Here is a 27,314-nt window from a genome sequence, read left to right on the forward strand (position 1 = left end):
CACTGATCGACTGTTTTGACTATTACACATATCCCTCTGACCACAGTCTGGAGCTGACCTGTTCAGGTGAGTCTGAAATACTACAATAATAAATAATCCCATTCATAGTTTTCAGTGACGTCACTTAAAGGGCAGCAACCATGTGCTGGAAGAAAAACTCTGATAGTTTCAATAAAAGTACAGACAAATTAATTCACAAGTTTATCAACATTCAATGAACAGTTTAGGGGAGGCCGGATAGAAGGTTTATGCACAACCGCAGCCTTGATGTTCGGGAGACTCCAGAGGCACCAGAAGCTTCAAATACCTGTCTGCTGCTTTGTATCAGCTGTTCTCTTAATCTGATGTATTTGTGGAACGTCCTTTGTCAGTAGTTTCTCCCACAACTGGACTTAACTGACAACTAATCATCCCAGGTCTCTGATAGGGCTTTTCCACCAAGGTGCTGGTTCTGGGCTGGTTCAGAGCTGGTTCTGGTGCCGGGTTGGTTCCATACTGACTTGGTTTTCCACCAAAATGAGAGCTGTGCCTATTGTCATGGCAACGCTTGGGGAAGTCAACATCAAAAATGGATAGTAACATCTTACTAAAGCCACTTCTGGTTATAAAATACAGAAAAATAAGTTTATGTTCCAGTCATAGCAGCCGTTAACATTTTGATTTCTTCTTTCTAACTCTTGTTTTAGCTAAAGAGCATAAAGCAAAGCAACAGTTTCCTCCACAGAGACTGTTTTGGCTTCTCCAGGAAGTTCTAAGCACAAACTAACTAATATTGATTGTTTGTGGGAGGAGAGAGCCACGCCCGCAGCTGCTGACATCACTGGTGCTCGTTTCTTGGTCCAGCTTTTAATTGGTTCCCAACCGGCACCAGATTTTGGTACCAAGAGCCAGCGTATTTTCAGTGGAAAACGAAAGAACCGGTTCTGAAACTGGAACTGGCCCAGAACCAGCACCGGCACCAGCTTGGTGGAAAAGGGCTCTGAGATCCAAAGAGCCCTGAGACACAATACCATCCAAAAGTTTCATTGAAAAACGTTTTTTATTTTACCTTTATGGCACTGAAATACATTTTGCATAATAATTTGGAACGCATAAAGGAGAGACTCAGACTGTGATCTCATCTTCATACGCAGACTCAGTACGGCTGGTCGGGGGGCGGAGCCGGTGTTCAGGATCTCTGCAGATCCAGGACCAGTCCTTGGCCCAGTCCTGGGCCGGGGTGTGTGAGGGGGCCTTGGGCGATCGCGGAGCAGAGGTGCTGTGCAGGGAGCTGGGCTGTGGGGCTCCTCTCCTCCAGGGGGCGCTCTCTCCTCTGGGGCAGACGTTCCACTGTGAGGGCAACGAGTCTAAGCTGATAGACTGTCCCCGGACCAGGACCGGCCGTGAGACTTGTCCCAGTCTCTACCTCACCTGTGCAGGTAAAGGGGCGAGGCCAGGGGCGGGGCCTGTAGAGGGGCGGGGCTCACCTGTGTTTGTGTCCAGAGCCGCTGAGGCTGGTGGGAGGGGCCAGTCGCTGTGAGGGGACGGTGGAGCTGGAGCACAGAGGAGAGTGGAGACCAGTACGGCCCTTTGAACCCTTTCTCCACCATAACCTCTGGGACCTGGAGACAGCGGGCGCGGTGTGTCGGGACATGGCCTGTGGCTTTGCTGTTTCTGCAGAAGAGAGGGGCGGGTTCAACAGGAGTGAGGTGTGGCACATCCGCACTGACTGTGTGAACATGAGCTCTGCTGTCAGAGACTGTGTTGAAGGTGATCTCTCAGGTGTTTCCAGCCACTTCCTGGTGATTTGTTCAGGTTTGTTTAAACCTGAATCTCTTCTTCTCCAGAGCTACTCACAATCTCTTCTTCTTTTTGTCTTGTCCCATAAACATGAAACTGAAACATGAATCAAACTTTACAACAGTTGCTCAAGTATTTCATCAAGTTTACTCGAGTTTACTTTGAGTAAAATGATTTTAAAGCAGCCTGACTCTTATTTCAGTGAATACTGTGGCCACGGCCCATTGGTCGGTTTAGTCACATGACCATAAGGTCTGCTCTGGACAGATCCACAGTCTGTTTGTCTCCACAGCAGTCGTTTCACTCAGGATCATTTCTCTGTCATTTTGAAGGACAGGGTCATTTTGTAGGTGTTTTTTAGGTGTGTCATGTCAGGACATAGTATGAGACTGCAGCATAAATGAAGCTAAACTAAACCTGATCTGAACAGAATCATGGAACAGAAATGTGTTCAAACACGTGCGTAAAGTCTCAAGATGACTTATTCAGAGCGTCATCTGCTCTTCAACATCAATTCTATTTAACTTTATACGGACTCGGGGTCAAAAGAGACAGAGGGACACAACAAAACAATAACACAAACAAAAACAAAAAACAAAAAACAACTACACCATGACTTTAGAAAGACAGCTATGCCAGACGACATTAACCAGTGACCCAACTACTGCATTCACTGATTTATTTAATCTTAAGCGTCCGCAGTGTGGCTTGCAGCGCGTTTATTCCAGCAGTGACAAACATCTGACTCACTAGAGCATTATTAGAGGCCACCTGCAGCCTTTGCAAAGTTCCTCTTTTATAGTTTGATCAAAGCTGTGCAGTGTACAGAGTCTACAGTAGGATTTGAACAACAGTATTGTCATTTTTTCTGTGAAAAATCCAAATCTACGCGCCAGCATATGTTCTACATTGTCTGCCATGTTGGCCGTAGCTTTTGAGTCGCTGTGAGAAATGCAAAGAGGAACTACGCTGCTTGGTATCTGCTTTAAAGAGAGCTCAATGTAACCTCTGCTCCTCAGATCTGCTGAACGTCCCGGAGGTGTCCGTGTCTGAGGGGGTGTGGGCGCCGCGGGCAGAGGGCGGGGTCTGGGCGCCGCGGGCACAGGAGGGTGACTGGGCGTCGCCGGGAGAGGGCGGGGTCTGGGTGCAGATGGGGGCACATTTCCGGGTCACATGCTCCGTGGAGCCGCAGTACCCGGGAGGCTCCTTCCAGCTGCTCTCTCCCACTCTCAACCTCACCCTGCCGGCCGTCAATCACTCCGCCCACTTCCTGTTTACTGACATAGGCCCCGCCCACAAAGGGAGCTACACCTGTGTTTACCTCCTGCAGATGTTCAACCACAGCTTCTCCTCCAACAGCTCCCTCTACATCCATCCAGGAGGTAAGGCCACAAAGGGAAGTATCTGTGTTTAATCTGTGTTTATTCTAAACTATATTTCAATATATTTCAAATATTAAGACACAGACTAGTGTATCATGGCCCTTTGACTTTTCGACATTTTTTTAAGACTAGACATTTTAAACGTGCTAAGCGCTAGGCCTAATTAATGATCCTCTGGGTCTTTAAGTGCACATTAACCTCAGTAGGGCTGAGTGATTTTTGAAAAAAAAATCACGATTATTTCCCCCATATTGATCGATCTCGATTAGATTATTTATTATTAAAAACAATAAATGTGGCAGTTCCTGGACTAGCAAATAAACAGCTGCTACGGCCAGGCTGAAAACTGAAGAAATGTAGTTCAGTCGACACCGTAGAAAAGGTTAAATCATCAACTGGACTGGGTTTTGGTAAAACTTCTAGTCACAGAAGCTTCTTCTTAGCTCTTTAGGTCATAAAAGACACTAAAAAGACACAGGAGGAGGGAACCAAAACTGCCAAACTTCCCTACCCAATATAGGGAAGGGATTTTGCCTGGAGCCTGGGTCTTATTTAGTCCACTCCAGTTTGGGTAACAGTGTCTTTTATGACAATAAGAGCTAAGAAGAAGCGAAACGTCCTCAACTTTACCAAAACCCAGTCCAGGTGATGATTTAACCTTTTCTACGGTGAACACTCCCTGGGTATGAGAGCCTTCACAAACAGTTCAGTAGAAAGTAACAAGTTCTCAGCCCAAATACTACTCAAGTTAAGTACAGCTCCTGAGTACAGATCCTTGCAGTGCTTAAAGGACAGTCCACTGTTTTTCCATTACCTTCCATTACCTGAGCTTAGACGAGTTGATGTGTACCTGTCTTTGTGCGTGCGCTCAGTCACGCAAATGTTGTTAGCATTTAGCCTCTCCTAGCAAAGGTATAGCTCCAAACTGGGGTGACGTTTTCCCTATTTAAACACAGTTACAGGAGCCTTTACATGATCCAAGTCTAGTTTCACAAAATTAAACATGTCGATTTTCTAAGCGGATAAAAAGAGGCACTATATTGTGAGGCGTAATAACACGTAATACTCTGACATCCGCGCAGTAATATTGTCAAAGTACTTCAGGTGTTATTACGCCTCACAATATAGTGCCTCTTTTTATCCGCTTAGAAAATCGACATGTTTAATCTTGTGTAACTAGACTTGAACGTGTTCAGGCTCACGTATCTCAGGGTCTGGAGCTATACCTTTGCTGGGAGAGGCTAAATGCTAACAACATTTGTGTGACTGAGCGCACGCACAAAGATCAGACAGGTACACATCAACTCGTCTGAGCTAAAGTAAGAACATATATCAGTATGGAAAAGCGGTGGCCTGTTCCTTTAAGTGAAAATAATTTATTTCTGACTGTGATTAATATACCGGTATGTAGTTCTGCATGAGTGACTGCCATGTGTGTGTGATGTTCCGGTTCACCCTGGTTTGACCCGGTTCACCCTGGTTTGACCCGGTTCACCCTGGTTTGACCCGGTTCACCCTGGTTCGTCCCGGTTTAGTGACGTCTGTCCGATGTGTTCCAGAGTCTGACTCCGAGCTCGTGGCCCGAGCGCTGGTCCTCCTCCTGCTGCTGATGCTGAACTTCATCCCGTACTTCTTCTACCGCCAGGTACCAGCTCACGTCCTCACTCCTGAACCTGTGTCCTCGTTTCCTTGTTGCCGTGGTTACACGCTGGGCCGTGCACCGCGAGTTGGGAAACAGTGACCGTGATTTTAAACTGAACCCTAATTCTTTTGCGCCGTGTCGTTTCAGGCCATGGGGGGGCGCGAGAGAGCACAGAGAGCCCGGAGACGCAGAGCCCGCCCTGAAGAAGAACGCACTGACGTCGTCCTCGACCAGATGTGATCGAAGAACCTCTCCTGCTCGCGTGATCACAGCAGATCAATAATCATTACGCTTTTTACTGTTTCATAACGTGATAAAGGGGTTTTCCTCTTCTATGTTTCAGACTTTGGCTTATAATTTCTGAACCATAAGAGACAGAGACTTTTGGAATCTGCTGAGTTTAGTCTTTAAAACGAGCTCCCTCTGAAGCACCTAATAGTAAAAAGGAATATTTTTAAATAAATCAGACCTATGCCCCAAAAAAGCGCCCCCTGCTGTCACAGCTCAACACTGACACATTATACAGTTTAGAAGCTTCATACACAGGATTATAGACCTACTGTATACAGAACAGTGCAGAAAGTTAAAATAACAATAGGAAAAATATCGGAGACAAACACGTGGAGGTCAGAATGACAAGCCTGTGTTCAATAATGACTTAAATTAAAGCAGTACTAAGTAACTCTTCCCCTAGAGGACATAAGCGCCACTGCAGGTGTAGTAGCAAGTTACGATTTTTGAACTTATTAATTGTCTTGGAGAGTAAATACTACACTGACAGAAAAGGCGAAGGGAGAGAGGGATATTGTGCATCCAATTATACAATGGAAATACTTTTTTTCACTCAAACTTGGCTGTAAATACTGTTTAAAGTGACGTTAGCCCGCAGTTAGCTTTGCCCGTTAGCATGTTAGCTTCTTCTTTGTGATTCCATTAGTGTGTATTGGTGGCTCTGGTCCGGTGGCAGTCAAGTTGCAAACATGGTTTTCTGGCCAGAGACACCAGGGGGAGATGAAAGACCCTCCAATCATCCCATAAACACTTGTATTACCCCCACAGGGACTACGGAAAGGATTTATTAAGGTAAACACGTTACTTAGTACTGCTTTAAAGAGAGGCCCAAACGCTCAATGTTAACGCCTGAATGTTTTTCCGATCATGCAAAAAATATATATTATCAGTGTTTTTGCTTTCAAGCTGATGGTAAATTAAGTGGCGAAAATATCTACAATTTTTATGACTAATTATCAGATTTTGCTCCCTTTCCTGAGGTGTTATTATACATTGTACATCAGATACCTCTATTTACCATTACTTATTTGCAAATTATATTATGATTGCACATTATTTTTGGACGTGGAACTCTTGTTTTTGGTCCAATAGGTCCACCTTGTGGTCGCTTTGCAAACAACACCTACGGTTTCATTTTGGTCTGTGTAAAAAAGGGATTTTTTTTATTTTTTATATCCTTGTATGTTATTGTTACAATGATTATAGAAATTCACTAAAATGGCATGTTCTAAAAAACTGTAATAAATCTAAATCCTACTAAAATGCGGTCACTGTGGCCACCAGATGGAGCTACTGCAGTTTTCCTTTATGGCCTGATGTTGCTAATTCATGACGTACTGAAATCTTCAAATAACAAAAAAATAAATCCATCACACGAAGTTCATTCCAATCAATAACGATGGAAACAAGGAGCTGCTACATCATTTTATTTTAGTACAACTCAACTTACATTAGAAGATTTCATCAAAGTTGCTGACCCGGTTGTGGTTCTGACCGGTCCTATGAGAAACTAGTGCTTGCAAAACGTTCCTAGATACAGCATGGATGTGCAAACAGACATCAAGGGAAAACATGCCTTATTTTAGCCACAGTCTTGCAAGAAGAGGTGTGGTACTAATTAGTACCAATAGTACCACTAATTAGACCAGTCGGCCACAATAAGTCCATTCTTCATTGTACAGTCTATGATAGACAGCACTCCTAGTCAGGATGAACTTTATTGTCAGGATAAACTTTATTGTCTGTCAAGGGAATATTTTTTTTCACTCAAACTTGGCTGTAAATACTGTTTAAAGTGACGTTAGCCCGCAGTTAGCTTTGCCTGTTAGCCTGTTAGCTTCTTCTTTGTGATTCCATTAGTGTGTATTGGTGACTCTGGTCCGGTGGCAGTCAAGTTGCAAACATGGTTTTCTGTCCAGAGACACCAGGGGGCGATGAAAGACCCTCCAATCATCCCATAAACACTTGTATTACCCCCACAGGGACTACGGAGAGGATTTATTAAGGTAAACACGTTACTTAGTACTGCTTTAAAGAGAGGCTCAAACGCTCAATGTTAACGCCTGAATGTTTTTCCAATCATGCAAAAAATATATATTATCAGTGTTTTTGCTTTCAAGCTGATGGTAAATTAAGTGGAGATTGTTAATTCATCTGTAACACATAGTACAGATATAGTTTCAGGTATGGCGCAAATTAGCAACAACAGGCAAAAATTATAATTGTATTTAAGCAGCAGCACTGGTAACAGGAAGAGCATCATGATTTTCAGGAGCATCTTCATTCCTGCTGTTCCTGATCATCAGTGCCCTCCCTGCTGCTGCTTCATCACCTTTAGAAAGGTGCAAACAATTTATCCAGAAAAGATCTACAGTTTGTATGACTAATTATCAGATTTTACTCCCTTTCCTGAGGTTTTATAATACATTGTACATCAGATACCTCTATTTACCATTACTTATTTGCAAATTATATTATAATTGCACATTATTTTTGGACGTGGAACTCTTGTTTTTGGTCCAATAGGTCCACCTTGTGGTCGCTTTGCAAACAACACCAACGGTTTCATTTTGGTCAGTGTAAAAAAGGGATTTTTTTTTTTAAATATATATCCTTGTATGTTATTGTTACAATGATTATAGAAATTCACTAAAATGGCATGTTCTAAAAAACTGTAATAAATCTAAATCCTACTAAAATGCGGTCACTGTGGCCACCAGATGGAGCTACTGCAGTTTTCCTTTATGGCCTGATGTTGCTAATTCATGACGTACTGAAATCTTCAAATAACAAAAAAATAAATCCATCACACGAAGTTCATTCCAATCAATAACGATGGAAACAAGGAGCTGCTACATCATTTTATTTTAGTACAACTCAACTTACATTAGAAGATTTCATCAAAGTTGCTGACCCGGTTGTGGTTCTGACCGGTCCTATGAGAAACTAGTGCTTGCAAAACGTTCCTAGATACAGCATGGATGTGCAAACAGACATCAAGGGAAAACATGCCTTATTTTAGCCACAGTCTTGCAAGAAGAGGTGTGGTACTAATTAGTACCAATAGTACCACTAATTAGACCAGTCGGCCACAATAAGTCCATTCTTCATTGTACAGTCTATGATAGACAGCACTCCTAGTCAGGATGAACTTTATTGTCAGGATAAACTTTATTGTCTGTCAAGGGAATATTTTTTTTCACTCAAACTTGGCTGTAAATACTGTTTAAAGTGACGTTAGCCCGCAGTTAGCTTTGCCTGTTAGCCTGTTAGCTTCTTCTTTGTGATTCCATTAGTGTGTATTGGTGACTCTGGTCCGGTGGCAGTCAAGTTGCAAACATGGTTTTCTGTCCAGAGACACCAGGGGGCGATGAAAGACCCTCCAATCATCCCATAAACACTTGTATTACCCCCACAGGGACTACGGAGAGGATTTATTAAGGTAAACACGTTACTTAGTACTGCTTTAAAGAGAGGCTCAAACGCTCAATGTTAACGCCTGAATGTTTTTCCAATCATGCAAAAAATATATATTATCAGTGTTTTTGCTTTCAAGCTGATGGTAAATTAAGTGGAGATTGTTAATTCATCTGTAACACATAGTACAGATATAGTTTCAGGTATGGCGCAAATTAGCAACAACAGGCAAAAATTATAATTGTATTTAAGCAGCAGCACTGGTAACAGGAAGAGCATCATGATTTTCAGGAGCATCTTCATTCCTGCTGTTCCTGATCATCAGTGCCCTCCCTGCTGCTGCTTCATCACCTTTAGAAAGGTGCAAACAATTTATCCAGAAAAGATCTACAGTTTGTATGACTAATTATCAGATTTTACTCCCTTTCCTGAGGTTTTATAATACATTGTACATCAGATACCTCTATTTACCATTACTTATTTGCAAATTATATTATAATTGCACATTATTTTTGGACGTGGAACTCTTGTTTTTGGTCCAATAGGTCCACCTTGTGGTCGCTTTGCAAACAACACCAACGGTTTCATTTTGGTCAGTGTAAAAAAGGGATTTTTTTTTTTAAATATATATCCTTGTATGTTATTGTTACAATGATTATAGAAATTCACTAAAATGGCATGTTCTAAAAAACTGTAATAAATCTAAATCCTACTAAAATGCGGTCACTGTGGCCACCAGATGGAGCTACTGCAGTTTTCCTTTATGGCCTGATGTTGCTAATTCATGACGTACTGAAATCTTCAAATAACAAAAAAATAAATCCATCACACGAAGTTCATTCCAATCAATAACGATGGAAACAAGGAGCTGCTACATCATTTTATTTTAGTACAACTCAACTTACATTAGAAGATTTCATCAAAGTTGCTGACCCGGTTGTGGTTCTGACCGGTCCTATGAGAAACTAGTGCTTGCAAAACGTTCCTAGATACAGCATGGATGTGCAAACAGACATCAAGGGAAAACATGCCTTATTTTAGCCACAGTCTTGCAAGAAGAGGTGTGGTACTAATTAGTACCAATAGTACCACTAATTAGACCAGTCGGCCACAATAAGTCCATTCTTCATTGTACAGTCTATGATAGACAGCACTCCTAGTCAGGATGAACTTTATTGTCAGGATAAACTTTATTGTCTGTCAAGGGAATATTTTTTTTCACTCAAACTTGGCTGTAAATACTGTTTAAAGTGACGTTAGCCCGCAGTTAGCTTTGCCTGTTAGCCTGTTAGCTTCTTCTTTGTGATTCCATTAGTGTGTATTGGTGACTCTGGTCCGGTGGCAGTCAAGTTGCAAACATGGTTTTCTGTCCAGAGACACCAGGGGGCGATGAAAGACCCTCCAATCATCCCATAAACACTTGTATTACCCCCACAGGGACTACGGAGAGGATTTATTAAGGTAAACACGTTACTTAGTACTGCTTTAAAGAGAGGCTCAAACGCTCAATGTTAACGCCTGAATGTTTTTCCAATCATGCAAAAACTATATATTATCAGTGTTTTTGCTTTCAAGCTGATGGTAAATTAAGTGGAGATTGTTAATTCATCTGTAACACATAGTACAGATATAGTTTCAGGTATGGCGCAAATTAGCAACAACAGGCAAAAATTATAATTGTATTTAAGCAGCAGCACTGGTAACAGGAAGAGCATCATGATTTTCAGGAGCATCTTCATTCCTGCTGTTCCTGATCATCAGTGCCCTCCCTGCTGCTGCTTCATCACCTTTAGAAAGGTGCAAACAATTTATCCAGAAAAGATCTACAGTTTGTATGACTAATTATCAGATTTTACTCCCTTTCCTGAGGTTTTATAATACATTGTACATCAGATACCTCTATTTACCATTACTTATTTGCAAATTATATTATAATTGCACATTATTTTTGGACGTGGAACTCTTGTTTTTGGTCCAATAGGTCCACCTTGTGGTCGCTTTGCAAACAACACCAACGGTTTCATTTTGGTCAGTGTAAAAAAGGGATTTTTTTTTTTAAATATATATCCTTGTATGTTATTGTTACAATGATTATAGAAATTCACTAAAATGGCATGTTCTAAAAAACTGTAATAAATCTAAATCCTACTAAAATGCGGTCACTGTGGCCACCAGATGGAGCTACTGCAGTTTTCCTTTATGGCCTGATGTTGCTAATTCATGACGTACTGAAATCTTCAAATAACAAAAAAATAAATCCATCACACGAAGTTCATTCCAATCAATAACGATGGAAACAAGGAGCTGCTACATCATTTTATTTTAGTACAACTCAACTTACATTAGAAGATTTCATCAAAGTTGCTGACCCGGTTGTGGTTCTGACCGGTCCTATGAGAAACTAGTGCTTGCAAAACGTTCCTAGATACAGCATGGATGTGCAAACAGACATCAAGGGAAAACATGCCTTATTTTAGCCACAGTCTTGCAAGAAGAGGTGTGGTACTAATTAGTACCAATAGTACCACTAATTAGACCAGTCGGCCACAATAAGTCCATTCTTCATTGTACAGTCTATGATAGACAGCACTCCTAGTCAGGATGAACTTTATTGTCAGGATAAACTTTATTGTCTGTCAAGGGAATATTTTTTTTCACTCAAACTTGGCTGTAAATACTGTTTAAAGTGACGTTAGCCCGCAGTTAGCTTTGCCTGTTAGCCTGTTAGCTTCTTCTTTGTGATTCCATTAGTGTGTATTGGTGACTCTGGTCCGGTGGCAGTCAAGTTGCAAACATGGTTTTCTGTCCAGAGACACCAGGGGGCGATGAAAGACCCTCCAATCATCCCATAAACACTTGTATTACCCCCACAGGGACTACGGAGAGGATTTATTAAGGTAAACACGTTACTTAGTACTGCTTTAAAGAGAGGCTCAAACGCTCAATGTTAACGCCTGAATGTTTTTCCAATCATGCAAAAAATATATATTATCAGTGTTTTTGCTTTCAAGCTGATGGTAAATTAAGTGGAGATTGTTAATTCATCTGTAACACATAGTACAGATATAGTTTCAGGTATGGCGCAAATTAGCAACAACAGGCAAAAATTATAATTGTATTTAAGCAGCAGCACTGGTAACAGGAAGAGCATCATGATTTTCAGGAGCATCTTCATTCCTGCTGTTCCTGATCATCAGTGCCCTCCCTGCTGCTGCTTCATCACCTTTAGAAAGGTGCAAACAATTTATCCAGAAAAGATCTACAGTTTGTATGACTAATTATCAGATTTTACTCCCTTTCCTGAGGTTTTATAATACATTGTACATCAGATACCTCTATTTACCATTACTTATTTGCAAATTATATTATAATTGCACATTATTTTTGGACGTGGAACTCTTGTTTTTGGTCCAATAGGTCCACCTTGTGGTCGCTTTGCAAACAACACCAACGGTTTCATTTTGGTCAGTGTAAAAAAGGGATTTTTTTTTTTAAATATATATCCTTGTATGTTATTGTTACAATGATTATAGAAATTCACTAAAATGGCATGTTCTAAAAAACTGTAATAAATCTAAATACTACTAAAATGCGGTCACTGTGGCCACCAGATGGAGCTACTGCAGTTTTCCTTTATGGCCTGATGTTGCTAATTCATGACGTACTGAAATCTTCAAATAACAAAAAAATAAATCCATCACACGAAGTTCATTCCAATCAATAAAGATGGAAACAAGGAGCTGCTGCATAATTTTATTTTAGCACAACTCAACTTACATTAGAAGATTTCATCAAAGTTGCTGACCCGGTTGTGGTTCTGACCGGTCCTATGAGAAAACATGCCTTATTTTAGCCACAGTCTTGCAAGAAGAGGTGTGGCACTAATTAGTACCAATAGTACCACTAATTAGACCAGTCGGCCACAATAAGTCTATTCTTCATTGTACAGTCTATGATAGACAGCACTCCTAGTCAGGATAAACTTTATTGTCAGGATAAACTTTATTGTCTGTCAAGTCTATCATATGGACATGCTGTATCTCTTCATTTTACAGTTACATTAATTAAGCCCCTGGGCATAAAGCAGTTAGCTGTTAGTTAGCATCATTAGCCTGTCGTCTTATAAACACTGAGGTAATGACGACAACATGTAGCACTGGTTAAATTCAGCTCAGACTCTGATTTAGGGAGTGTAGTCTGTAATATTGTTAAATCCCTAATAGAAAGATAGACGGATAAATATTGTAATATATATATATTTATATTGTATTTTAATAACTTTCGACGTTTTATGGAGCTTTATGGTGTTTTCGGCGTCTGTTCAGAGACAGATTCCAGTCATCATTATGGTAATCCTAACTCAGTTTTATGGCTTTAATTGTTTTACTTTTATGCTACTGATGCTGATGCTGATGTTGAAGATGCAGCTGTATTTTCTGCTAGAAAATGCTTTGGTGCCACTTTTGTGTCAGACTGAATTGTGCATTAGGGGAGTGGGGCTGGTTGTCACGTTTTGAGTTCACTTCTCGTCCTTTATTACAGTGTGAGGGGCTGGTCGTCTCTTTCAGTCAGAGCAGGTGCCATACAGCTCTATGGGAGAGAAATGAAAGCAAAAGTTTTCCCTGATCATCATTTGATCAGATTCACATTATTCTTATTCTACTGACCGACATCACCCTCGTGCTCTTGAACATTGTCTCCACTTTTGGACGCCTTTATGAGGAAATAACTATGGTGCGTTACTGGTGACTGGTATCTTTCCCACTTGAACAACCTCAGAGCGTTCCAGGTGATTAAACTCGTATGTAAGCAACACGGCTAATGCTACACCTGCTAGCTCATACGATGCTAACGTTATACGACCATATAATTAAAAACGTGCGACATAACGTTATGTAGAAAGCTGTGACCAAAAGTAACGCTCACCTCACTGATGCTCCTCCACTGGGGGGCGCCATCACTGTCTTCATCTTGCATACAAACTCGCATCAGTCTGGAGGTGTCCGAGTTTAAGAGTTGTAATGACCACTTCAAGCGGCGCTCCATCGCATTTTTCCAAGTGGGAGATGGAAAATTTACCAGTTACCTGGTAAAGACCATAGTTCATAAGAGCTGTAAAGACAAAGACACGATTCTAAACGTCCATATATGGGCATGACAAACGCCTGAGCAGAGGCCAAAAGTACTTTTACTACAATAACTTTTTTATGTAATTTTTGAACTGGAGATGTTTTGTAAAGAAGAATGGTCCAAAATGTTTTCTGCCAGAATCCCAGACCCTAAACTTAAGCCACAGAAAGTGTTTAGAGGCTGTTATTTCTGCAAAAGGAGGACGCAGAAAATATCGAGTTCATTTTCTTTTGTGGTGCCTAAGTTCATGCACATGCCTAATTGTGTTTAGATCATTCTTGCACACTTTCCATAAATCATACAAACTTTATTTCACTTCTCAAATATCACTGTTTGTCTCCTATATGATATATTTAACTGAAATGTCTTATCCAGACAACCAATGATTTATAAATCATGAACATTTACAGGGGTGCCCAAACCTTGGCATACCACTGTATCTGCGTAATATCATTTTAAAATATAACAATAATCCACAATGACGAAATCTAAGTAACAAACAGTTAACAAATTCAGTTGAATTAATTAAACCTTTTTTTTTTTTTGGCAATATCAGTATTTTCAAGCTGTTTTATTTTCTCTCCTCTGTTACATCCATCCATTTTCTTCCGCTTTATCCGGGCCCGGGTCGCGGGGGCAGCAGTCTCAGCAGAGATGCCCAAACTTGATGCCCAAACTTCCCGATCCACACACACCTCCTCCACCCCGAGGCGACACCAGCCCAGCTCGGAGACATAGTCCCACCAGCGTGTCCTGGGCCTTCCACGAGGCCTTGTCCCACTGTTACATCATAATTTTAAAAATAATTATCACATTCTCTCAATTTCATCATAAAAATAATTTGTAGAAATATAATCTTGATCATGAGAGAGGAATGTTAGTTTTTGGGTCCATTTTGACCGTGATAATATTCTAAAACAGCAGATATTTCTTCAGGACTGTTCTTAGGATTTGCTCCACCAGAAGAACACTTTCAACTAAGAATGAAGACAAAAACCTATCATTCATCCATCATCCATCATTATCAAGTCACAGCGCCCCCTAGTGTGGCTGTGAAAAGCACTGTGACAACCAGCCCCGGTCTCCCCTACAGATCAGACACAGCAGAAAGTCAAAGTGTCAAAGGTATTTTTGAAACCGTCATGATGTTAATCCTCATTTTTATGCTTTAGTTCTATTTAGCATCTTTTACTGTTGATATTTTCTTAAACGCTTTGGTGACAGATGAAATGTTGATGGATAAACAACAGAAAGATCAGATGGTTTGGCTGATTCTGCTCCTTTTATGATGTCACTTTTATGTGTTGATTCATGTATTAGACAAAAAACAAACAAAAATACAATAAAACTGAATCAAATCTCTTCATTCCAGGGCGATGTGTCGTCTCTGTTACACTTTATCCCAGTCACTTTGGCTCATTCCTCAGATCAGAGCTAATATTTCCAAAACCAAGTGAAAATGTAAAAATATTGTTGCTTTTTTTTCCGTCAAATCAAACATAGAGGTGCATTTGTTCAAATTGTATGTTCTTTTCAGATTCCATTTCGTTTTGCTCCTCCGTGAGTTGCTCGATGCAGTGAATTCTGTTAGGGTGCCGGCCGGGTGTCCCTCCTGACCAGTAGGATTTTGTTGAGTGTTTACCGGTCACCAGGGGCGGACTGGCCATATGTCCATTCTGGAAGAGCACAGAAGGGCCACTGGCTCTAGGGCCACCGGTCCCGCCTCAACCGAGCTTTACCCAAATCTAAAAGCTAAAAAGAAAAGCATCAAAATAGCGAGAAAAAGAGGATGAAAAAGTGACAAAAAATGTGATGAAAAGGCAACAAAAACATGAGAAAAACATGGAGAAAAAAAACTCCAAAAACATGACAAAAACACAAACGAATGATAGAAAAAATAAAATAAAATAAAATATATATATATGAAAAAAATGACGTGACGAAAAGTTACCATCACTTTTGTAGGTCTTAGCTTTCCTTTGCTCTCCAGTCGAGAAGCTTTTAGATTTGGGTAAAGCCCAGTATAAAAAAAAAAAAACATGAATGTAAAAGGAATTCCGTGGAGCATGGTGCACCACAAGGTTCCATTTTGGGACCATTATTATTTATTCTTTATATTAATGATTTTGCTTCTGTTTCTACGACCACCTTTCCCGTTCTTTTTGCTGATGATACTAATCAAAAAAATAATAAAAATAAAAAGTCGACCTGGGGAAAATGCACTCGTTAATGTTAAGGCGGGCGGTAAGAGGTTAAAATATGTATTTGTGGAAGTGTCACAATTACGCTAATTTGGGCCAGGCTGGTCAGAGTCCAGGGCTGTTTTTCAGTCCCAGTCCTCCGGTCACACAGAGTATAAAGACTGTTGGGTCTTTCAGCTGTTAGATATAATGATATAAATGCACATCGGCACATTGTCACAGATTATAAAGCCACAGCCCAGGTCCTTTCACTTCTAATGACTGGAATCAGCCCAAAGCTTTATTTATTTACTGATTTATTGTTTATTTGGTCAGAACAGTGCATGTTTATGACTCACTCATGCAACAACATTTTCCACCCATCGTCCCACATTCGCACTCTCATATCAATCTGACCTATTGTTCATGTTTTGAGTGGTAAGGGAAACCAGAGGAAACCTACGCAAACAAAACGTGACGAAAACAACGGAAAACGTGACGAAAATGCAATAAAACCAAGGAAAGGTCTTAGCTTTTAAATGAGCCGTCACTCTGGCCCATAGGCTGCAAACTCTCATGTCAAGAAGCTTTTAGATTTGGGTAAGGCTGAAACTGGAGAAAATGTGCTCTGCTAAGGTGTTAGCACAATTGGCCTGTACCTGGGCTATCCCGCCTTTTTCCCCTTTATAGGATCACACTCTGGAGGAGGAGCAAGGTGCACCATGTTATTATCACAAAACACAAGATCATTAGCATGAATGGGGCGGGGCCACGGTGCCACTCACTCATGGAAATGCTTAACTGATGAATGATGCTGTTTCCTGTATAACTTTACACTGTGTTTGCTGGAATAGTTTTGTCCCTTCATTGTAAATAAGAATCTGTTCTTAAAGAGGGGGTATTCTGCTTTTTCCAATCACACAGCACCAGTCTATATCACACTACAATGATGACCAAACCTTCTGTTGGTCTGTAAATGCAGTAAATTAGAATAACTGCCTTGTATAAAATGTCTCTCTCAAAATGGCTGTAGTGAATGTCTTGAAATAGGCCTCTGTCTCTTTAAGAACCTCAGACTCTTTCCGACACGCCCCCTCCACACGCTGTCTGTGGCATCAGTGGGGAGGGGGTTCTGCTGAGGAGCAGTGGTTGGTTACTCGGCTGGTGAGGAAAGCTCGGGGGCGTCTCCAGGAGGTGGGGGCGTTCCTAGGAGGACTCAGGTAAACCTATCCCTAAAATGGCCGCCATCAGAGTTTTTACAGATTACTCAAAAATACGTGAATGTGCCAAGGCAACACTTCAGGCATGTTTTTAATGAGGGAATGACAGAATAACATGATGGAAAGCTTGAACAAGTCCATGTTGCATAATACCCCCCCCCCTTTAATGGAAACAATAATAACTTTGACTGAGACGACATATTTATTAGACGCTTCATCATTGATCCATAATAATCCACATAAAGTAATATCAAACAAAGTACGCCGCCAGCGCCGCCATCTTGTCCTTGGGTTTCTTGGGGTTGCCGCGGCGCCCTCGGCCCCGGCCCCGCCCCCCTCGCCGCGCCCCGCCGCGGTGCATGGGGTGCCTCATGGTGGCGTGCTTCAGCTCCACCAGGTCCTGGAACACCGGGTCACAGAACACACACCCGGAGTGCTGCGTCTGCCCCAGCGGGAGGGGGGAGCGAGACTTATTAAAGTCCACGTCCACCAGGGCGGCGTCGCACGTGTCGCAGCTGTCCGACGACACCTGGGGAGGAAGACAACATTCATTATTTACTCATTATCTTACAGCCATAACTAGATGGAAAATATTACTACATCTGTGAGGCTTGAAGCAGTACATTCAGCGAATACATCTACTTTCAAAATGTACTTGTTTGAGAGAAAAGCCTTTAGCTATCTGAGCCCCTTCCTATAAATGCACACTTTGTTAGCCTGGACCCGATATAAGTTAAACGTTACATCCCCATAAAAATGAATAGGGAAGCCAGGGGCAATTCTAACGTATGGGGAGGCATGGTTTGTCCTTTTAATGGGATTTACATCATTCCTGTGGTTTCTCTATCATTAAAGTTTTATACAATGATGTTTAGTGGCCACTGACTTAATGGGGCCGATGTGTTGACAGGTGAAAACATCTGGATGCATCATTAGTTACAATGTTTGGTGGCTGATGCTAACGGCTATGGGAAAAATGCATTGAGCGGGCTAGCGGACTCTGGAAAGTGTCTCAGTAGGCCTGTCACGACATCAAAATTTGAAGTCCGATATATTGAGGCTGGAAAATATCGCAATCTCGATGTTATTGATGACCTTTTAATGACACAGAAACAAAGTGCGTGAATAATCCTCGGTCCTAAAATCTAAATCTGGACATAAACAAATGTAAAGGTGTAAGTGGCACCTGGACTTTGTGCGCCTGCTCGAAGAAGTGCACCACCACGTTGCACTTGTTACAGGCCATTTTCCACTTAGGGCCCGAGATGGGGTCGAGAACCAGGACGCCGGACTCGCACTCCACGCACTGCCCGATGCCCAGGGAGGAGAGGGCATGGGCACACGAGGGGTGGGTACACTCGTTACAGCCGAACCCTGCAACAGAACGGGCACACGGTCACTGCTCAAAGCCCCGCTCGGGAAACATGGAGGGACTTTAGTGACTTTAGATCAGAGCTCGATGAAAGACCACACAGCTAACACCCAACTGAACCGAGCACTTTTTTGACAGTTTTTGTGAATGAATGTGTGAGGGAAAGCCGGCTTTGCAAAGCGACGTAGTGGTTATGGACTTCTGGGATATCTCCACTTCGTAAGCGACAAAACTTCATAAAATAAGAGTCGTACGGGGTAAGTTTTGTCTTTTTTATACTCAGGCATGAAAATGAAGATGTTATGGAAGAAAGCTAGCTAAAAATCTCAACATTCACCTGCCGTGTCTCCCCTTAAAGAAATAGGCCACCGTTTTTACATACTGAGATTTGTTCTTACCTGAGCTGAGACGAGTTCTTTAGGACCTGTCTGATCTTCACCCGTGCCTTCAGTCACGTAAACACAGCGCAGACGGCGTTAGCATTTAGCCTCTCCCTCTCTCCACTATAGCTCCAAAACAGGTCAAGATAGAAGCTACCAAGCTCTTCCACGTTTTCCCTATTTAAATATGGTTACGTGAAGTGTTCCACTACAAAGTATAATTACACAAAATTAAACTATGTGGATTTTCTAAGCGGATAAAAGGGGGAACTATATTGTAAGGCGTAATAATACCAGGAGTGGTTTGGCATCCGCACAGTAAAGTGAAGATTACTGCGCAGAAAAGTGAGGATTACTGCGCGGATTTCAAACTACTCCTGGTATTATTACGCCTTACAATATAGTTCCCCCTTTTATCCGCTTAGAAAATCCACATTGTTTAACTTTGTGTAATTATACTTTGTAGTGGAACACTTCACGTAACCATATTTAAATAGGGAAAACGTGGAAGAGCTTGGTAGCTTCTATCTTGACCTGTTTTGGAGCTATAGAGGAGAGAGGGAGAGGCTAAATGCTAACGCCGTCTGCGCTGTGTTTACGTGACTGAAGGCACGGGGGAAGATCAGACAGGTCCTAAAGAACTCGTCAAAGCTAAGGTAAGAACATATCTCAGTATGTAAAAACGGCGGCCTGTTCCTTTAAGGTGTTTGGATTAGATGCAACACAATCGTGGGAGTACAGAATATACAACAATGGACTCAAAATACAACCCTGTGGCAAACCAGTACTCACAGAGAGTTCATCAGAGACAGTCATTAACCTTAGCCCTTTGTGGCCTACAGGTTAAAAAACTAAAAATCCATTTCCAAATGGCATCACCTAGTCCCAGAGACTTCAGTTTCAAAAGAGTTAAAAGCTATTGTCAGATTAGCGCTAAATAAATAGCCTAAATAATTTGCAACTTAATTATGTTTTGGTGGTTATGAGATAAGTTCTGTCTTCCTTGCCTAGCGCTGCGGCTAACACTATGCTAATGGAGAAAAAAGCAATAGTCCTCTGCGGTGGCTGCATTATAAACACTGATATTTTCATGGTACATCCACAATCGCCAGAGCGCCTGTTGCCGTCTCTCGCCGCTACATTCACTCCTACGGGCCGCGGCCATCAGCTGCAAGGGCCCGAATCACGTGATGATTTGGAAATTGCGTTGTGTAATATTGCTATAAAACTGCAAATGCAATGGTTCAGCCCTCACTGCAGGGGGCGCTGTACCCACCTTTCTTCATGTCCCTGAAGGGCGGGTTGCCGTAGCAGTACGGGCACAGCGGGTAGCTCTTCCCCTTGGAGCCCGAGGTCCACAGCACCAGCTCGAAGTCGTCCAGCGGGCAGCGCAGCTCCTTGTACAGCTTGATGGCGCCGTTCTGCGGGAGGCTGTACGTCTCGTCGCAGTGAGAGCAGTGCATGCGGCTGGGCTTGGCCTGGGGAGAACAGCAGGGGGCGCCGCGGAGCAGAGAGACCACTTTCAGAACGTCAATGAAATTTGAAACTTCTGCTGTAGATTACTGACATAACAATGAGTAACATGTACTGCGAGTTTTCTGTCATTTTATGTTTTCACATCAAATACAACAGATGTGCAGATGTTGGTAAAGAGTGGAATGAAAACGGCCCTAAAGTTTAGTCCCTTTGTCTGCACATGCCCTGTGTATATTCCTCCCGTCTGTAGCCGCTGCTGTCTCCCACAAAGGAAATGACCATATTTGGATAACATAGTGTGTTCGGGGGATCCCTTGCGTCATGTGTAGGGCTGGGTAGCGTTACGTTTTTTCCGATACCAGGTCTTTAATGATTTTTGGTTTTCGTACCGATACCTGATATGCTTTCCGATAACTATACTAAAATATATTAGTCATCTAGAACCAGAAAACATAGATACAGACGGCATCTCGTCATAGAAGGGGGCGTGGCCTCGCCAAGGGGAAAAATAGAATGTTTTAGGAAACACAATTTTTCACTCTTTTTAGCCATTTCTGGTGGAATATGAACTTATTTATCAGATACAAATAAAGTCAAGTGTAAATCGGTTCCATTTGGATATTTTCTCTCAGCAGATTGTTCTGTAGAAGTGAAAAAACGTCAGCTGTAGCAAGCGCTAGCTAGCGTTAGCACTAGCATCATGTTAGCATTCTCCGTTTTTTTTATGTATTTATGGGCTGTTGAACCACTTTGCTCCTCTCCGTGTCTTTGTATCTTTATTTAGTAGAAACTATATTCATAATTCAGCATTTGTTAAAGTAGTTTTTGAATAATTAGAGAAAGTTTAGATTTTTTCTAAATTGTTTTCCCCCTTAACTGTTTTCAAACATGACCATATATGGGCGATTCTAGAGATGCCGTCTGTATCTATAACAATAATGTGTAGAAGATCTGCAAATGTACAATATTGGGTTCATCTCCAATGTCAAGAAATGTGTGCAAAATGGGGAATAAACTGGGGGGAAAATTGGGAAAATCGGGAGAAATTTGGGGGAAAATTGGGGCACATTTTTAGTAATAAAAAATGGGGGGAAATGAGGGGGGAAAAATATCTAAATTGGGGCAAATCTAAGAAAAAAAATTGGGGAAACATTGGACAAAAACATTTTTCAAAAAATGGGGGAAAATAAACAAATATGGTAAAAATGGGCCATTTTTTTATTATTTATTTCAACCATGTCACTTCCTTTCATGCTGTCCCTGGGCCGACAGCATCAAAACTTGGATCCAAAGAGTAAAGATATTTCTGGACCTGCTTTCGATGCCTTCACTTTTGTACCCAGCCCTGTTCCTTTGGTCGTGAATTGAGGCTCTTTCAAACTGTGTCACTGAAGTTCATATGCTTTTATCCACAGATATCTATATCTACAGATTTTAGTCCCAGTTTTCATCTCATTTTAGAAACATGACTTTGACTGGCATTATGGCAAAGTATTTTAGTCGAGCTTTTATCCCCTTCGACGTGAACGCCAAGAGCAGAGAAGCTGTTCATGAATCGTCTCACTCAGAGAAGACCTATGCAGATGAATATTTCTACAGCTCCAGTTTCAGTACCGATTACTGGGATCGATTACTTTGTCGAGCGTGGCGGCGGAGTCAGAGCGTCAGCGGAGTCAGACTCGTCCTTGTTCGTTCATTAGTGAGAGCACAGACATGAATAATGCACCGGTCTAAAAGCCAAGGCCGGACGGAGCGCTCGGACGGACAAAAGGCTGCGACCTCACGGTAACTCACAGGAACTGACCTAACGACGCTTCACCAGCCCGTGACGTTATCCACAGGGCAGAAAATTAATATCGCAGTCATTACATTTGCATTAACAACCACTAATCAGGACCGTCAGCTGCACTGTTCCAAGCATGTCCCATTAGGAGGAGGCGTCCCGGGATGGCCTATGTCTCTGTGGCCTGGGAACAGCTCACACTGACCTGAATGTACTTCATGAAGCGATGGCACTTTCCGCAGCGTGACAGAGGTTTCCCCGATGCAGCGATGGGGGAAAAGGACACCTCCATCAGCTCGTCCATCCCTGAGGACACAACAAAGACAGTACAGTCGTCTGTGAGAGAGACACAGCTCCATCGGGGACACAGAGGTTGATGAAGACTTCTGTGGAACTAGGGATCAGAGGTTTTGCTGAACATAACCTCTCGATTATTTTGACGGACGAGGTCATAAAAAATCTGTCAAGAGCTATTTTTATCTGTCATTGACAGCAAGTCATTTTAAAATCAGAGAGCTCCCCACTGCCAGAGGTTTTTCAGGATTTTGACAGATTTTTCAAGACCCACAGAAAATTTAGGTCTAGGTCTATATCAACACGAAACCCACCAAAAGAAAGATTCGACTCTTCTTTCATCTAAAAAAAAAGTCTGTTTGTGCCTCTTTCCATTCCTTAGTAATCGTCTGTAGAAAATGCTGTTTTCTGACCAAAAAGCTGAGAAAACGAAAGACCAATGCTGCCACCTAGTGACTCAATAAAATAACTTGTAGTTCTTTTATTGAGTCACTAGGTGGCAGCACAACTAAGATTTTAACACCAGACATGCTCAAGGCTTTGCTGCAGCTGTTCCCATTGAAAAACTTAATTGACGTCTATAGACGTCATTGGCAGTCAATGAGTTAATGAATCTCTCATTTCATGCATGCTGATGGTGTTAAAATGATAAACATATTATGTACAATTGTGCTCAAAGGTTTACACAACCTGGCACAAAACAAATCTCTAAATATGACCCCTACAAAAAATCTAAACTTCAGTCAGGGTATGTAAACTATTGAGCAAGACTGTAATGTATAATGTAATAATAATGTATAAAATAATCGAAGATTGCAGGATGGTGCACCATTATGAAAACATGAAAAGTGCCCCATACCGACTGTGAAATATGGAGTTGTTTCTCTGATGTGGCTTCAGCAGAATAAAGTGAAGGTCCTGTTAGTTCCATCTCAGTCTCCTGACCTCAGTATCATTGAACCACTGTGGGGAGAGCTCAAACCTGCAGTTCATACAAAACAGCCCAGGAATTCACAGAAACTGGAGGCTTTTTGCAAAGAAGAATGGGCCGCTTTACCAAGAGATTATATAGGACCTTCTCCACAACGACCACAAAAGAATCCAAGCTGTCATTGATGCGAAAGGGGGCAATATCAGTATTAAGAACTGAGGTGTGTAAACTTTTCAACAGGGTTTTTTTATTTGGTAATTCTTCTTTTCTTTGCTTCTGCACTCTGGTGTATTTATACTGGCTGTATATTTTAATTGTGGGTCCCTGTCCATAAGCATTGGGCTTCTGGGGATTCCCTTTCACAAAGTGGACCTTAATATCAACAAAGTGTATGATATAAATTGTACGATGTAAATTGTCATGCTTTGTAAATAAATAAATAAATAAAAAGTATTTTATTTTGTTATGGTGATTTGAAATGAGTTCACACTTTTTTTTTAAAACAATAAATGATTTCACAAACATCACACTGACCATGATTGAAAAAAAAAGTGTCCACCAGGGTTTGTAAACTTATTGGCACAACCGCATGATGAGACCGTGAAGTGAAGACTCACCGTTGATGGAGTCGACAAAGTAGTGGAACTTCCTCTTGAAGATGTCCAGCGTGTGTTGAAGCACCTGAGAGAAGTTGGCCTTCCCCAGAGCGATGAGGTTCAGCTGCTTCTCCAAAGCGCTGCGGATGGTGGGCAGGACCAGCTCTGCATCTGAGGAACATCAGGAGAACATCACCTGACTGTGGAGAACATGGTCTAACAGAAGGAACACAGCTGGAGACATTAAGGCGAGACGCTGCAGGCGAACAGGAAAGAACTAAAGGTAGGGATATAAAGTGAAACCTTTGCTGTAGATCAGGGGTTTCCAGGAGCGCCGTGGGAACACTGCTGATGAATATGACAAGTCCAAATGGGGCTAACTTATCAAAAATCATTCAATACCAGTTTAAGTTGATTTTGAAATAATACATTCAGATTTAGAAGATTTACTTTGTAATAAAGTATTTAGTCCGAGGGGGAGTGACGTTACGCAGCAAACAGCTGTGGTCCGTGGAGTGTGTTTGACAAAGCAGAGTGAGTTCCCATGGAAAGGTTGAAACAGATTTTTTTACATTTTAACATTTCTGTGAGTTTTTATTTGGCCACAATCGGCCCATGGACGGCTGAGAAACACCCTGTTAAAGTCTTCAATCCGAAAAAGGCTATTTAAAATGTTTGATCTGAAAAGAAGGTATTTAACCTTTCCCCATCAAGTTTGTGCCTCACGTGAGAAAGGAGCAGGAGTTAGGCGGACAGGAGGCAGTATGACATTGCTCTTTCTGATTTGCAAAAACTGATCATTATTATTTTGATGTCAAGCAGGATGTTTTATTTATGTTGGAAGATATATTTATTAGTTTTAGTCAACACAGTACAATTTAGGCAGGTAGTAGGTTTTCTTACCAGCCTGGGCTAAAGTAAGGAGCCAAAAAGAATAGAATCTGAAAGGGTACTGAGTACCCTGGGACCAAAGCAGGGTGGGGGATCTCTAAAGTGCTACTGCATTCTGTATAGCATTTTCTAAATTTCGACATGATCAACAATTTAACACAACCAGTCTGAATGGTTTCTAAACAGAATTTTGCACAAATAATGATGAATGAATCTCAGGGCCCTGACTAGGGCTGAAACAACTAATCGATTAATCGACAACTAATCGATTAATCAGCAACTAATCGATTAATCGGCAACTAATCGATTAATCGGCAACTAATCGATTAATCGACAACTAATCGATTAATCGACAACTAATCGATTACTGCAATAGTTCACAACTATTGCAAAAATGACATGAAATGTTGTATTTTTCATGGAAACCTACTCTGTTTTTAAAGTTAGAGCCTATAGTGTTTTGTACATTGTAAATTTTACAAACATCAGAATTATAAACATCAGAATTAGCGCCAAGAGCCTCCAACAAACATCCACTTTAGCACCGTGCGCTTCAACTCAACAGTGACTTTGAGGAGGAGACTGAACTCTGCAATGCAATGACACAGAGCTAGGAAAGAGAATTATTAATGTTGCCTCGCTCTAATGTGCTCTTATTAACAAAAGCCTATAGCAGCCTGAGATGCCACTTCTTTGTCATAAATGGCAGTTAAACATGAGGCGACGCTGCCTCTGCCTGAGAAGTGGACGGTGCAGAGTCAGACAGTCAGACTGAGAGCTGCTCTTCACTCCCTCTCTCCTCATTTCAGCCTCTAAAGTTTCTTAAAAGCCGTCAGACCAAAACAGTGACAAAGCCACGGGTCGCTCACGCCATTTCCACACGCATTTGCAGACTCGCCATCGTATTCCAGATAGTTTGTAACCAGGGTCTAGAATTTGGTGCTGCACCCCTGGGGACAACAAGCTAGGCAGAGTAGCTGTAGGAGTAGTAGTATTACCGATCTTGTAGTATCCGTGCACCAGGACGATGCCCAGGTTGGTGGGTTTGAGTTTGCGCCCGTTCTCCACAGTCACGTAGTTCCTCTGGCAGATGTTGTTGATGTGCACTGGGATACTGGCGTCTGTGCCTACAGAACAAAGATTCATTTAAGAAAAAGGATGAACCGCGTTTCTAGGCAGCAGAAGTTAATAGAATAGTTTCAATGGCACAAATTAAAAAAATTACATATTTATAATTTCGGAAGAGTTAAGGAATGAATTCAAATCTGGATATTTTAAGGTCCAATTTTTAGAATTCACACTGCACCGGAATCACCTGAGGACCTTGGAGTTTGCCAAATCATCCCAAAGGCAAAGATCAGGGGGATTTTGACAATCCAAAACACCAACATTTGTACTTTTTACCTGAGGTCCCCAGATCATTTTAGTCGTGTGTGAATAGGGCTTAGGACTCGTTTTGACAAAATTCAATTACATTTTAGTCGTGTCTGTCGTATTGTGCTGAAATTGTCAAGCCAAATATGGTAACAATTGTAGTGTAGCAATGTTCCAGACAGCCTTCCACAAACAGAATGTTGTGGTGTAATTTGTACCAATGCCGTGTCTCTCCATGAGGGTGATGAGCTCGGCCTCAGTGAGGTACTCTGGGGGGTTGGTCTGTCGCTCCACCAGTTTGACCTCGTCCACAGTGAACACGTCTCCGCGCTCACACACCGGGAGCGCCTCCTCGAGGGGGATGCCCTGCCACGGCATCACCGACGTGTAGCCTACAAGACAACAAGAGAGAACACTGTAATAATTCAAAGTTCAAATTCAATTCAAATTTTTTACTTGTCAAACCATGGAGAGAACCCTGACATTACTGGAGAGAACCCTGTAATAACAGAAGACCCTGAATGACCTTTGGGAGAAGAAACTTGTACCTTGGGAGAAGAAGCTCAAAACTTGGGATAAGAAGCTCGCACACCTGGAAAGACAAAGCCCGTACCTTGGGAGAAGAAGCTTGTACCTCACTTACCTGGAAGCTCTGCATCCCAGGTAGATGAGCTTCTACCTGGGATGAAGAAGCTCATACCAAGGGAGAAGAAGCTCGTACCAGGGGAGAAGAGGCTCGTACCTGGGGAGAAGAAGCTCGTACCTGGGATGAAGAAGCTCGTACCTGGGGAGAAGAAGCTCGTACCTGGGATGAAGAAGCTCGTACCTGGGGAGAAGAAGCTCGTACCAGGGGAGAAGAAGCTCGTACCTGGGGAGAAGTAGCTCGTACCTGGGATGAAGAAGCTCGTACCTGGGGAGAAGAAGCTCGTACCTGGGATGAAGAAGCTCGTACCTGGGGAGAAGAAGCTCGTACCTGGGATGAAGAAGCTCGTACCAGGGGAGAAGAAGCTCGTACCTGGGGAGAAGAAGCTCGTACCTGGGGAGAAGAAGCTCATACCTGGGATGAAGTAGCTCGTACCAGGGGAGAAGAAGCTCGTACCTGGGGAGAAGAAGCTCGTACCTGGGGAGAAGTAGCTCGTACCAGGGGAGAAGAAGCTCGTACCTGGGGAGAAGAAG

General features: G+C 42.1%; 1 protein-coding gene across 1 annotated transcript in view; it reads right to left on the reverse strand.

The window, feature by feature from the left end:
* Positions 1 to 17,210: 17,210 nt before the first annotated feature.
* The window catches only part of top3b (DNA topoisomerase III beta), a 29,125-nt gene continuing 19,021 nt past the window's right edge, over positions 17,211 to 27,314 (reverse strand). Inside the window, exons 12-18 of the mRNA XM_079567407.1 lie at positions 26,357 to 26,530; positions 25,763 to 25,891; positions 23,895 to 24,044; positions 22,258 to 22,358; positions 20,070 to 20,271; positions 18,228 to 18,415; positions 17,211 to 17,570 (exon numbers count right to left, since the gene is read on the reverse strand). Coding sequence (XP_079423533.1) covers positions 17,292 to 17,570; positions 18,228 to 18,415; positions 20,070 to 20,271; positions 22,258 to 22,358; positions 23,895 to 24,044; positions 25,763 to 25,891; positions 26,357 to 26,530 — 1,223 coding nt within the window. The 3' untranslated portion in view covers positions 17,211 to 17,291. The remainder of the gene's footprint in view (positions 17,571 to 18,227; positions 18,416 to 20,069; positions 20,272 to 22,257; positions 22,359 to 23,894; positions 24,045 to 25,762; positions 25,892 to 26,356; positions 26,531 to 27,314) is intronic.

The sequence above is a fragment of the Gobius niger genome (assembly GCF_951799975.1).
Source record: "Gobius niger genome assembly, chromosome: 1".
Classification (NCBI taxonomy): Eukaryota; Metazoa; Chordata; class Actinopteri; order Gobiiformes; family Gobiidae; genus Gobius; species Gobius niger.